The 12441-nt window shown below is 43.7% G+C and overlaps 1 protein-coding gene across 3 annotated transcripts in view; it reads left to right on the top strand.

Moving 5' to 3' along the window:
• The window catches only part of LOC121277219 (UDP-glucuronosyltransferase 2A1-like), a 65411-nt gene that overhangs the window by 35371 nt on the left and 17599 nt on the right, over positions 1 to 12441 (top strand). For 2 of the 3 annotated variants that reach the window (XM_041186385.1, XM_041186383.1), the window contains 2 exons: positions 1009 to 1140; positions 7839 to 7926. In XM_041186385.1, coding sequence (XP_041042319.1) covers positions 1009 to 1140; positions 7839 to 7926 — 220 coding nt within the window. The remainder of the gene's footprint in view (positions 1 to 1008; positions 1141 to 7838; positions 7927 to 12441) is intronic. The other variant, XM_041186384.1, reaches the window with a different exon arrangement.

The following is a 12441-nucleotide window of genomic DNA, read 5'->3' as shown; positions in this document are numbered from 1 at the left end:
GAATTGTCAAAGGCCTATTAGGGCCATTTAGATTCCAATTAAGAAAATTAACTGAGCTGCCCGCCCAACCTTAAGGGGAGGTGAAGGCCCAGGCGGCCTTTGCATTTATTGTGAAACCTCATCCACGGGCGGGATGAGGTTTCGTGAAGGGTTTATAAATTAAATAAATTTTTAAATTAAAATTCATTGAGATCTCCCAGCTCATGTGACATGAGGTGACATGTCTTAAATTTTTTTTTCTTTATTAGAATTTTTAAAAATCAAAATAATCTCCCCGAGGCAGCTCTGTGCCTCAGGGAGATTTCTGCGCTCTTTTGTGCACATGCGTGAAAGAGCGTAGGCCCCGACTCAGCCTCCTCCCCCCCACCCGCCCAGGGAGCGATCAGTGCTTCCGGGCTCCGCCACGCTGGGCGCACTCGCCCGCACCCACCTCCACCCAAACCCCCCCGACAGTGAGAAAATTCTCCCCTTGATGTTTTATTTTAATATATGTTAAATAAAAATGATACATTTCATGTATGTTATAAAAATGCGCCACTGAAAGGGAGGTTGTAATTCCTGAGCAAAGTTGCCAGTTCCCAGTTATTGCACTCAGTGATTTTTTTAAAAATTACTGTGAAGGACATCCTATTTATAGGATGCCAGGGAACAATTTTTAGAAAAATTTCAGCAATGACAAGTTTTTTTAAAAATACAGCTTAATGGCAGAATTAGCAGACTGGCACCATTGATGGGAAGTTCTGTGTTTAGAGGTTCCAGCTCACTGGGGTATGTGTCCAGGCTTGGGCAGTGATTGGGCGCTGCATACCCAACTTTCGTTTTGGTGAGAGATCAGGAATGTGACATCAGGTGGCAGGAACCCAGTGGAATGTTTCCTCCTCTGATTTTCCTCCCTGGGGGATGAACTATCGGAATTCTGATTAAGAAATGGCCACTTTCAATATAATTTGATAATCAATGCAAACACCGTTCTAGATTTATTAAGCACAATGTTTGTTTGTTTTACAGGAGTTGGAAGAATTTGTTCAGAGTTCTGGGGAACATGGCATCGTTGTGTTTTCTCTGGGCTCAATAGTTAAGAACCTTACAGCTGAGAAAGCTGATGTGATTGCTGAAGCATTGGGACAGATTCCACAAAAGGTTTGTCTCGCTTTGCAAGCCCTTATTTATTATATGTGCATGTTCATCAAGTCTTGCTAAAATAAGGATAGGGTGAAGAAAATGAGGCCAAGCAAAGGGCCAGCTTTAACACTGGTGAAGATAATCTTTACAGGCCTCACAGAATTTGGTATCTTGGTTTGCTAAAGTCCAGGCCCAATTTACAGTTGTCGAAAGGGTTTTTCCACCTCTAGTAGAGTTGCTCAATCATTAAGGCTGACACTTTTCCTTTATTTTATGCAGTGAATGGCAATTCTAAATGATAATTTGGCTTGAGAACCTATCTTGGGCATGCACTAATACATTAAGAACAAAGAGATGGGACAAGGGTCTACACGTGCAATTTTTCCTCAAGTTGAGTCCACTTTCCAAACATGCTACCCTGGTGAGTTGCCAATTACAAGCCACACACTTTGCTTAATCTTTTATGGACTGTAGGCTTCGCTGGCAAGGCCAGCGCTTGGTGCCCATCCCAAATTGCCCTTGAAAAGGTAGGGGTGAGCTGCCTTCTTTAACTTCCCTTTTGATCCAGCAACAGTGAAGGAATACAAAAACAGAATTACCTGGAAAAACTCAGCAGGTCTGGCAGCATCGGCGGAGAAGAAAAGAGTTGACGTTTTGTGTCCTCATGACCCTTCGACAGAACTTGAGTTCGAGTCCAAGAAAGAGTTTTCAACTCTTTCTTGGACTCGAACTCAAGTTCTGTCGAAGGGTCATGAGGACTCAAAACGTTAACTCTTTTCTCCTCCGTCGATGCTGCCAGACCTGCTGAGTTTTTCCAGGTAATTCTGTTTTTGTTTTGGATTTCCAGCATCCGCAGTTTTTTTGTTTTTAAAACAGTGAAGGAATGGTGACATAGTTCCAGTTCAGAATGGTGTGTGGCTTGGATGGGAACTTGCAGGTGTTGGTCTTCTCATGTGTCTGCTGTCCTTGTCTTTCTAGGTGGTAAAGGTTGCAGGTTTGGAACATGCTGTACATGGGTACAGACTGCTGCCACTAGGCAGACAACAGGGGCAAAACAAAAACAGAATTACCTGGAAAAACTCAGCAGGTTTGGCAGCATCGGCGGAGAAGAAAAAAGTTGACATTTCGAGTCCTCATGACCCTTCAAAAGAACTGAGTAAAATTAGGAGAGGGATGAAATATAAGCTGGTTTAAGTTTGGAGGGGTGGGGGTTGGGGGGAGAGAAGTGGGGGGAGGGGGTGGGGGTTGTGGTTGTAGGGACAAGCAAGCAGTGATAGGAGCAGATAATCAAAAGATGTCACAGACAAAAGAACAAAGAGGTGTTGAAGGTGGTGATATTATCTAAACGAATGTGCTAATTAGGAATGGATGGCAGGACAAACAAGGTACAGCTCTAGTAGGGGTGGGATGGAATAAGACTAACAGGGCATAAAAGGTATAGATTTAAAAATAATGGAAATAGGTGGGAAAAGAAAAATCTATATAAATTATTGGAAAAAAACAAAAACAAAAGGGAGGGGGAAGAAACGGAAAGGGGGTGGGGATGGAGGAGGGAGTTCAAGATCTAAAGTTGTTGAATTCAATATTCAGTCTGGAAGGCTGTAAAGTGCCTAGTCGGAAGATGAGGTGCTGTTCCTCCAGTTTGTGTTGAGCTTCACTGGAACAATGCAGCAAGCCAAGGACAGACATGTGGGCAAGAGAGCAGGGTGAGTGTTAAAATGGCAAGCGACAGGGAGATTTGGGTCAATCTTGCGGACAGACCGCAGGTGTTCTGCAAAGCGGTCTCCCAGTTTGCATTTGGTCTCTCCAATGTAGAGGAGACCGCATTGGGAGCAACGAATGCCATAGACTAAGTTGGGGGAAATGCAAGTGAAAGGCTGCTTCACTTGAAAGGAGTGTTTGGGCCCTTGGACGATGAAGAGAGAGGAAGTGAAGGGGCAGGTGTTGCATCTTTTGCGTTTGCATGGGGTGGTGCCATAGGTGGGGGTTGAGGAGTAGGGGCTGATGGAGGAGTGGACCAGGGTGCCCCGGAGGGAACGATCCCTATGGAATGCCGCCGGGAGGGTGAAGGGAAGATGGTGGTGGCATCATGCTGGAGTTGGCGGAAATGGCGGAGGATGATCCTTTGAATGTGGAGGCTGGTGGGATGATAAGTGAGGATAAGGGGGACCCTATCATGTTTCTGGAAGGGAGGAGAAGGCATGAGGGTGGATGCGCAGGAGATGGGCCGGACACGGTTGAGGGCCCTATCAAGGGGCAAATCTTACAGGGCTAAATTTCTTTTTATTCATTCATGGGATGTGGGTGTGGGTGTCGCTGGCTGTGCCAACATTTATTGCCCATCCCTAATTGCCCTTAAGAACTGTGTGGCTTGCTGGGCCATTTCAGAGGGCATTTGAGAGTCAACCCCATTGTTGAGGGTCTGAAGTCACTTGTAGGCAAGACCAGGTAAGGATGGCAGATTTCCTTTCCTAAAGGACATTATTATAGCTATAGTTTTAAACAGGACATTTTCATCTAGTGTATAGATACTGGCATAGCATTTGTCTATTTTTTTCTCAAGAGAGTTAGAGGGGACAGTTTTGAGACTTCGCTCTGGCAGCATGCCACAGCTGGGTGAGTTGTAAATGGTGGCCTAGAAATGAAGCTTTTTTTACTTCTTACCAAGGCTCACTGGTCCATATTATGAACATTACTGATGAAGGCTAGTCTCCGATCACTTATAACCTGCCAATGGTTTTCAACCACATCCTGAAGATCACTGGATTGAAATACTCATCCAATTGTTCGGTGGCAATTTTCCAGGCTGAACACAACCCTTTGTGCTATAAGTTTTGTTGGATACTTTACATTATCAAGGCTTGCCAGGTCTTGTTGTTTTAGAACCCTCTTTCCAGCATCATATGTTCGATCCAAATGGCTCACAATGGCCTAATAACCTTATCAAGACTTCTGTAATCAGTGAAACAATGAGAATGTCCTTTAGCCTGTGTAACTTTAGGACTCAGATGAAGAGTAGGTAAACTAAATTGCCAGTGCAAGTTATTCTACATGGATTTAAACTACTTGTGACAAAGAGTAATATTTTGAAATTGCTTTCCATTGTCCAAACCTTTTCTTTGACCTTGTTATACTTTGAATATTAGCAAAATGAATAAAACAAGAATCAGCATTCATTTTCCCAGTTCCTAATCTACATATTTTTTTTACCAACTTTCATTAGTTTTCAAATCAGGTTTTTTGCCCGGCCATTATCCTCCAGAGTTTTTGGTTAGAATAGAAGTTTGAAGTTTTCAGATTGTGCTGATATTCTTACAGGGGGCTGGTTATTAGAAGGAATGGGCAGTGTTAGTGTTATGAGACAGCCTTTCAGTAAAGCTGAGTTATTTAAAAATCCCAGAGGGAAAATTTAAACAACTATCATAACCTATATTTTTATGGTTTGTTTGAGATGCAACTCTAAATTCAGAAACCAGACCACCAGTTCTCAAGAGGTTTTATATTAAACTAAATGAAACATTTTATTAATTTACACAAGTTAAGTATATACACATGGCTACAAATTACCACTATCATAACTTTTAACAAATTCCCAACTAATCTCCATTAAGGCAATAGCAACCCATAGACTTAACCAGACACCAGGCAAAGCATTTTCATCTTACAAATTCAAAATGAGGTTCTTTTCTCTTTGGTTCCTGTGGAGACAGTTGGAGGCTTACAGCTGCTTTGATCTTCCATTGCCTCTGCTCTGCACACATGGAAACTGCTGATGTTATACCTAGCACAGCTCATTGAATGTAAATTCTCATTGTATCACCAGCCTCTTTGAGCTCCACCTCTTCTAACAATAAAACCCCTTTTATAGTACCAATTTTATTAGTAATATAAACATATTGCTTGGTCTCTGCTAGCTAGGTGCCAGATTTCACTAGCCTTCTTGAATGCTCTATTCAAAAAATGCAAATGCACTCTACCTCTCTTACATCTCAAAACTAGCACACATCAAAGCACCCAGACTGGCTGGCTTTAATTCAATTAAGACATACAAACAGACTAAACCTCTATTTTAAAAGAAGAATATTTTCCAATAATATTATATACATTAATAGCTTCATGACAGTTATGGAAATGAAAATTCTGGTGTAGTCAATTCACACTTCTCCCAAAATTCTTACCTGGTCACTGGTGGAGTTAGAGATAGTGTTTACGCTTCAGAGCTCAGCTTAGCCTAAAAATCACCATCCAATATCAGCAGTGTCAGCTGTGGCTCAGTTAGCAGCTCTCTTGCCCCTGAGTCAGATTGTTCTGATTTCAAGTCCCACTTCAGGACTTGAGCACAAAAATCAGGGTTACTTGAGAGAAGGTGTTGCCTTTGTGATGATGTTGCTGCCTTAATTTTGTTAGGGGGAGAATTTCAAAATTTTAACCCAATGACAATGATAGAATAGAGGTTTGTCATCTAAACAGTGCAATTTTAAAAACTCATCTTTGTGTATAAGTCCCTTCATGGTCTCACTCCTCCTTACCTCCAATGCCCCCTCCAGCCCGACAATCCTCAGAGGACTCTGCAATCCTCCAGTTTTGCTCCTTGTCCATCCCCCTTTCCTTCACACTACCATTGGTGAATGTGCTTTTAGTCATCCAGACCCTATGCTTTGGAATTTCTTCCCAAAAGCTATCTGGCTTTCCACCTCTGTCTCCTCCCTCAAGACGCATCTTAAAATATATCCCTTTGAACCAAGCTTTTTATCACTTCCTAATGTTAACTTCTGGTGTCAATGATTGTCTGATTATTCTGCTGTGAAGCGCCTTGGCATGTTTTACAATGTTAAAGGTGTCATTTAAATGCAAGTTTTTGTTTGAAGTTAAATCCAAGTCAAGACGGTGATGCATTTTTCCTACTACTGATAGAGATCATGGGGCCGGGAGCCCATTTGAATATTAGACCCAGCAAGGCCCTGTAGTAGTTTTCTAGTACAGTGTTAAGTGCTATGATGATCCTGCCCGCTCTCTCTGCTGCTGACACTGATGAGGTTCACAGGGGTATGAACAGCAGGGATTTGGTGGATTGTGAGTGCATCTATGCTCCCCTGTGCAGTTGCTGAGGAAGAATATATTGGCCCTCAAGTGGCCGCAATGCAGATTCACCAGAATGTTACCAGGACTAAACGGGTTAAATTATGAAGACCATTTGCATTGAGTATTCCCTCTTATTGAGGTTGGAGATGTGATATAAGTGAGATGTTTAAAATATTGTAAGTATTTGATAAGGTAGATTGTTTTTCTTTCCGTCCTCTAATGGCATCATCTTAAAAGTAGAGCTAGGCCACTTAGGAGTGAAATCACTTTTTCAGTCAGAGAGTAGAAGAAATCTGGAATGATTTCTCCCAAAGTGGATATTGGGTCAACTGGAGCTTTTAAGACAGAGCTTGATAGATTTTTGATAGGCAAAGGCGTCAAAGAGCAAAACATAAATGGAGTTGAGGTACAGTTCAGTGATAATCAAATTGAATGGTAGAACAGGTCTGAGGGGCGAATGGCCTACTTCCTAAATTCCCTGTGGACAGAATCTTTAGGTCGGCGAGCCGGGGGGGCCCACTCGCTGATGCATAAAATGACGCGGGATGATGTTGGGCGGAACTTCCAACGTCACCCCGCATCATTTCCATTTTCAGATTGGCGGGGGCGCAGCTGAATCAGCTGTGCGCTCGCTGACCTGTCAATGGCCGATTGAGGCCATTCAAAAATCAATTAACGTAATTAATGGACCTGCCTGTTGGTGGGCAGGCCGGGAGCCGTGGTGGGCTTAAGAAAAAGCATGAGGTTTCGTGAGGATTTTTAAATATTTAATAAAGGTGTCACTGAAAGTGATGGACATGTCCCAATTCATGTGACAGTGCCACGTGAGGGGGCAGGTCAGGGAAATTTTGTTTTTGCCTCTTTAACATTTTTAAATTTGGAGCCGATCTCCCTGAGGCAACAGTTAGCCTCAGGGAGATGAGTGCACTCTTTCATACGCAAGTGCCAAAGAGCGCACTCTCGGCTCAGGAAATCCACTCCCCTCGGACCGCATAGCACTTACTGGTGGACGTCACACTGGGTGGGCCTTAATTGGCCCGCCCACGTAAAATGGCGGCGTGCTCCCAATCGGGGGCATCAATTGGACACGCACCTGCCCCCGCCCGCTCCTGCACTTCCCCCCCAACGGGGGGGAAAATTCTTCCCTATGTTCCTGCCCCTCACACACAGATGCAGCTAGAAAGTCTACAAAAGGTCTACCAGCTCGGTTGGTGTCTCCTGATTCCCCCCAAAAAGGGAGTCATTTTTAAAAAATAAATTTTCAGCTTTCATCTCTGGGTTCAGGCTCCTATCCCAGCCTGGGCACCAGACAGACCCTACATTACCCCCTATTATTGAGATACGTCTGGTGGAATGAGACATACCTTTGGTCAACACTATGCCAGCTTCTAATTGAAGATCAAGGTATGGATTCTAATATATGGAATTCCTGTCCTTACTCCAGCCTCCTTACCCCAATGTCCTGGTAGTAGTGGTGGTAGTTCCATCCCCATAAGGTCCCTCGTGGCCTTTCTGACAGACCCCTGTTAAAGTTACGCTAGAACAGCTGTGCAATGTCTTCCTCAAATTCCTGAAGACTCAGCCAAGCTCAGCAAAATATGGTGCTGTTTATTCCCAATGTTGGTATCTTCCAGGTTCTTTGGAGCTATGCCGGTGATCAACCAAAGAAACTGACACCTAACACAAAGATATATAAATGGCTGCCTCAAAATGACCTGCTTGGTAAGAGCCCTGGTTTTTTGTTTTCTCACCAATATTTTTTCCTCCTTTGCCTGAAGTTTGGATTGAAGGCTTTGATTCTTTGCTGGGATTGGGTTTTGTGGTAGCTAACTGCCCTCTGGTTTCTTATCTGCATGGCTATTTTGCATGTGTGCTTAGATGGTAGATATTGGAAGGCTCTTTGGCTGTAGGTGGCATCACAGTGGAGCCTATCACTGGTCATTCAAAGTCAACATGGACGTACTTGCAGGATGAAGTCACTGGACAGTGCTCACAAGTGGACTTCCTAGCTGATCTTCTTCCCTACTCTAGGGATGCTAAACTCTATTATAGTGCCGTAATGTTACCAAGGCCAAGATCAACCAACTCAGCGTAGATTGGGACCAAACATTGGACCTTCTTGGTCTGGGTGGCTCCTCTGTTCATTTAGAAAAGCTATCAGTGGGATAGATACCTGTAGCATTTTTAATGAAATTGAGTTGTTTTAAATGTGAATTTAATAAGGCACAAGTGAACTCTGAATTTAACTTTTCGGTAAATGTCCTTTTTTAGCCTGATTCTCAAAAATATTAGCAACTGTTAAATTAATTTTCAGCTTTTTTTTTAACAAGCTGAAACGTTAAGTTGTTATGAGGTTATTAAACATGTCATTGAATAGGTGTGATAATTATTGTTTCAGCATTGTGTTAAAATACATGGGGATAGACTTGAGCCAGTCTTTGGGACAACTTATTTTCATTCATCAATTTTAACACAGATTGCAGATCAAGTATTAAAATAAGACAAGGTTGATATACCATTTTATTCACTTACCTTTTCTAGAATAGTGATTGCTAAAATTGCTCAGGTTTCAAATTTTGCTGTGTATATCTTGGGGTGCTTTTACATGGACTTGTCAATGAGTTTCTGAAGGGGCAGTCCTTTGGCAACCTGCAACCAGGTGCAAAACTGCAAAAATCTCTGTGGTTGCTCAACTTTATTGGATGTATTTCCATGGGTGTTCTCCAGCTTGACTGCTATAACTTTGGCAGAGTCCACAAGTTACCCACGTTGGTAGGAAAAACAGAAAAGCAGAGTATTTCTTAAATGGTGAGAGACTGGTTGAACTTCAAAAGAGCATTGGTGTCCTTGTTCATGAGTCACTAAAAGCTAACATGCAGGTACAGCAAGCAATTAAGAAGGCAAATGGCATGCTAGCCTTTATTGCAAGAGGATTTGAGTGTAAGAGTAAAGATGTCTTCCTGAAATTATATAGAGCCTTTGTGAGAGCGCACCTGGAGTACTGTGTGCAGTTTTGCTCTCTTTATCTAACGAAAGATATACTTGCCATAGAGGGAGTGCAACAAATGTTCGTGAAATTAATACCTGGGATGGAGAGATTGTCCTATGAGGAAAAATTAAATAGACTGGGCCTTTATTTTTTTTTATTCATTCATGGGATGTGGGATTTGCTGTCTCGGCCAGCCCTTATTGCCCTTGAGAAGGTGATGGTTATTCTCTGGAGTTTAGAGGAATGCGAGGTGATCTCATTCAAAACATACAAAATTTTTACAGGGCTCGACAGGGTAAATCAGGAAGGATGTTTCCCTTGGCTGGGGTGGGGAGGGGGGTCTAGAACCAGGAGACATTGTCTCAGAGTAAGGAGCAGGTGATTTAGGACTGAGATGAGGAGAAATTTCTTCACTCAGAGGGTGGTGAATCTTTGGAGTTCTTTGTACCAGAGGGGAGATCGATAGATTTGTACATACATGGTACAGAAAAATGATAGTGAAGTAGAAGATCAGCAATGATCTCATTGAATGGTAGAGCAGACTCGAAGGGCTGAATGCCCCACTTCTGCTCCTATTTCTTATGTCCTTTTGTAAAAGCTGCAGGAGTCCCACATAAATGGTGTTTTATATGTGTGCGTGTATTGAAGATGCAGCTGTTTAGAATGATTTTAAGTTCTGGACAACAGTTCATTTGAGGTATCAGCCCTTGGCTCAGTGGTCTCTTGTCTCTGAGTCAAAAGGTCATGTGTTCTCAAGTTCCTCTCCAGAGGTTTGAGTGTGTAACCTGGGTTGACACTAATTCAGTACAATAAGTCCTTGCTTAAAGTCAATTTGCTTAATGTTGTTTTACTTTAATGTTGTTAATAAAGTACTATGAATATCTCCATTTAACGTTGTTAGTTTCACTTTAAAGTTGTTTACCACAGACTTACTCTTCTGTGGCCTGTCTGTTCACATCACTTTTGCTGCATTGCTTCCAACCTCACCCTCAATCCCTCTTCTTCTCACTGCCATTCTTGCCAACTCGCGACCTTGCCTCCCCAACCCCACCTTCCCACTCCTAGTCTTGCCTCTTCTCCCCATTTCCTTCTCCGGGCCTTCCTTCCTTTTCTAACCCCTTCTGTTCTTACCTGAGTCCTTGGGATCTGTTCCTCACTGGCACCTGACTTCTACTTCTGGCTGTGTCCCTGAGCTCGCATTCAGCCCTGCATTTCATCTAGTGATAGAAGTTGGTCAGTGCAGGTAGCCGCAAACTGACAACTTCTGCCATTTGCCACTAGATGGAGCCTGGCCAATCTCTAAGTACTGTGCACTGAGTTGAGAACAGGTACTGTACTGCTATTTTTTTAAATAATTTAATTTGTTTATTATAATGTTTAAAAATTTAGTAATGTTTTATTTTCCAAGTTAATTTCAGATAGGGATACATAGTGCTGTGCATGAATGGTTATTTATAGTTGTTCACTAGATTGATCCCGAGTATGGAGGGATTTTCTTATGAGGAGAGATTGAGTAGGTTGGGCTGTACTCATTGGAGTTCAGAAGAAAGAGAGAAGACCTTATTGAAACATATAAGATTCTTAGGGACCTTAACAGGGTAGATGCTGAGAGGTTGTTTCCACTTGTGGGAGAGTATAGGACCAGAAGGCATAATCTCAGAGTAAGGGGTCGCCCATTTAAAACAGAGATAAGGAGGAATTTCTTCTCTCAGAGGGTAGTAAATCTATGGAATTCTTTACTGCAGAGGGCTGTAGGGGCTGGGTCATTAAGCATATTCAAGGCTGAGATAGAGAGATTTTTAATCAGTAAGGGAATCAAGGGTTTTGGGGAAAAAGCAGGAAAGTGGAGTTGAGGATCATCAGATCAGCAATGATCTCATTGAATGGCAAAGCAGACTCGATGAGTTGAATGGCCTCCTTCTGCTCCTACATCTTATGGTCTTATGGTATAGTATTTCAACTTGTACATTGTTTTTTTTTCCGGGTGAGAAATGACTGAAGGAACCTAACTCGGGTTTTAGCATTGATTCCATTGGGAACACATGATTCACTTGGGCCGGGATTTTCCATGCTTGCTGGTGTCGGGCATATTCGGTGGCAAGAGCGGACAATATGGCGAGAAGGCCAAAAACGATGTGAAACCAGTTTGTGATCGTCTGCTCTGCCCGCCAATGGCGGGCTGTGTTTCCCACCATTGGAGGTCGGGAACCTTATTGTACTACATCAGCCAATCATCATAAGGCCAGCCCACCCTGCTGGATTGTCTGCCCATGATATGCCATCGTGTTTCACAACAGCACATAAAAGGCATGCACTTGGCGGGCTGCACTTTGAAGTAACTTGGAAGAGTGCTCACCCAGGTCGCCTGCTGGACTTCAAGTTTGAGACATGTTGCGGGGGTTGGTGGGGGCAAGGGCTGCCCTGTGGTTGGAGGTAGCGCACAAGCACTTGCGGGGGAGGGGGTGGGAATGGGCAAGGGAAGCGGCCACACATTAGGGAATCCTTGTATAAATTGACCATTCCTTTGCAGCTGAGACAGTTCAGGGCAGCCACGATTGATACGATTGGAGTCGGACCTCTAGCTTCTCTGCCCACTCAAGTAACACAGAGGCATCAAAGTCCCAGCAAGTGTTCCAGGGTTTTTCACTCCTTGGGCACAGACTGCAAAATAATGAGCATTTTAGTGGACTGCAGAACAGTTGGACAACTGGGCACGTTGTACAATCTCCTTGCTAAAGCTGGCCATGGAGCAGTCACTGGTGGAGGCGCTCACAGCCCCCTGCAATGTCAGCATTGCAGTTTGGACCAGCCTCCCCTGTGGTTCAAGCTAACAGTGCAGCCTTGCAGTGTGTGTTGGGAGAATGCCTGCGCCTGAGCTGAGAGCACAGCATGCAGTCCAATGGGCAAAGCTACCACCAATCAGTCAGTTGGAGTGGGGCAGAGGTGGGTAGGGCTTCGGGTAGCCAAGCAGCGCACTAATCTCTGGCCATCCAAGTGGTGCCAGCACTCTCCAGGTTGCGGTTAGGGCCTTCAGACTTAACCAGGATGGGTTCTTAGTACACACAAGCTAACGAAGTGTCTCTCTCTTTCATCCTGCTGGAGGACTACATTAGGATCATGGAACCTGGTGAACTAGCTGTATGCCTCATGGCCTACAGAAAGCAAAGATGATGGAGAAGAGAGCGACTGAGGCACCTGGCTATGCAGAGGGAGGGGCAGCAACCTCAGGAAGAAGGGGTGGCTGGGGC

This window comes from Carcharodon carcharias, chromosome 4 (genome assembly GCF_017639515.1).
Source record: "Carcharodon carcharias isolate sCarCar2 chromosome 4, sCarCar2.pri, whole genome shotgun sequence".
Classification (NCBI taxonomy): domain Eukaryota; kingdom Metazoa; phylum Chordata; class Chondrichthyes; order Lamniformes; family Lamnidae; genus Carcharodon; species Carcharodon carcharias.
This window is presented reverse-complemented; position numbering and strand designations above follow the sequence as displayed.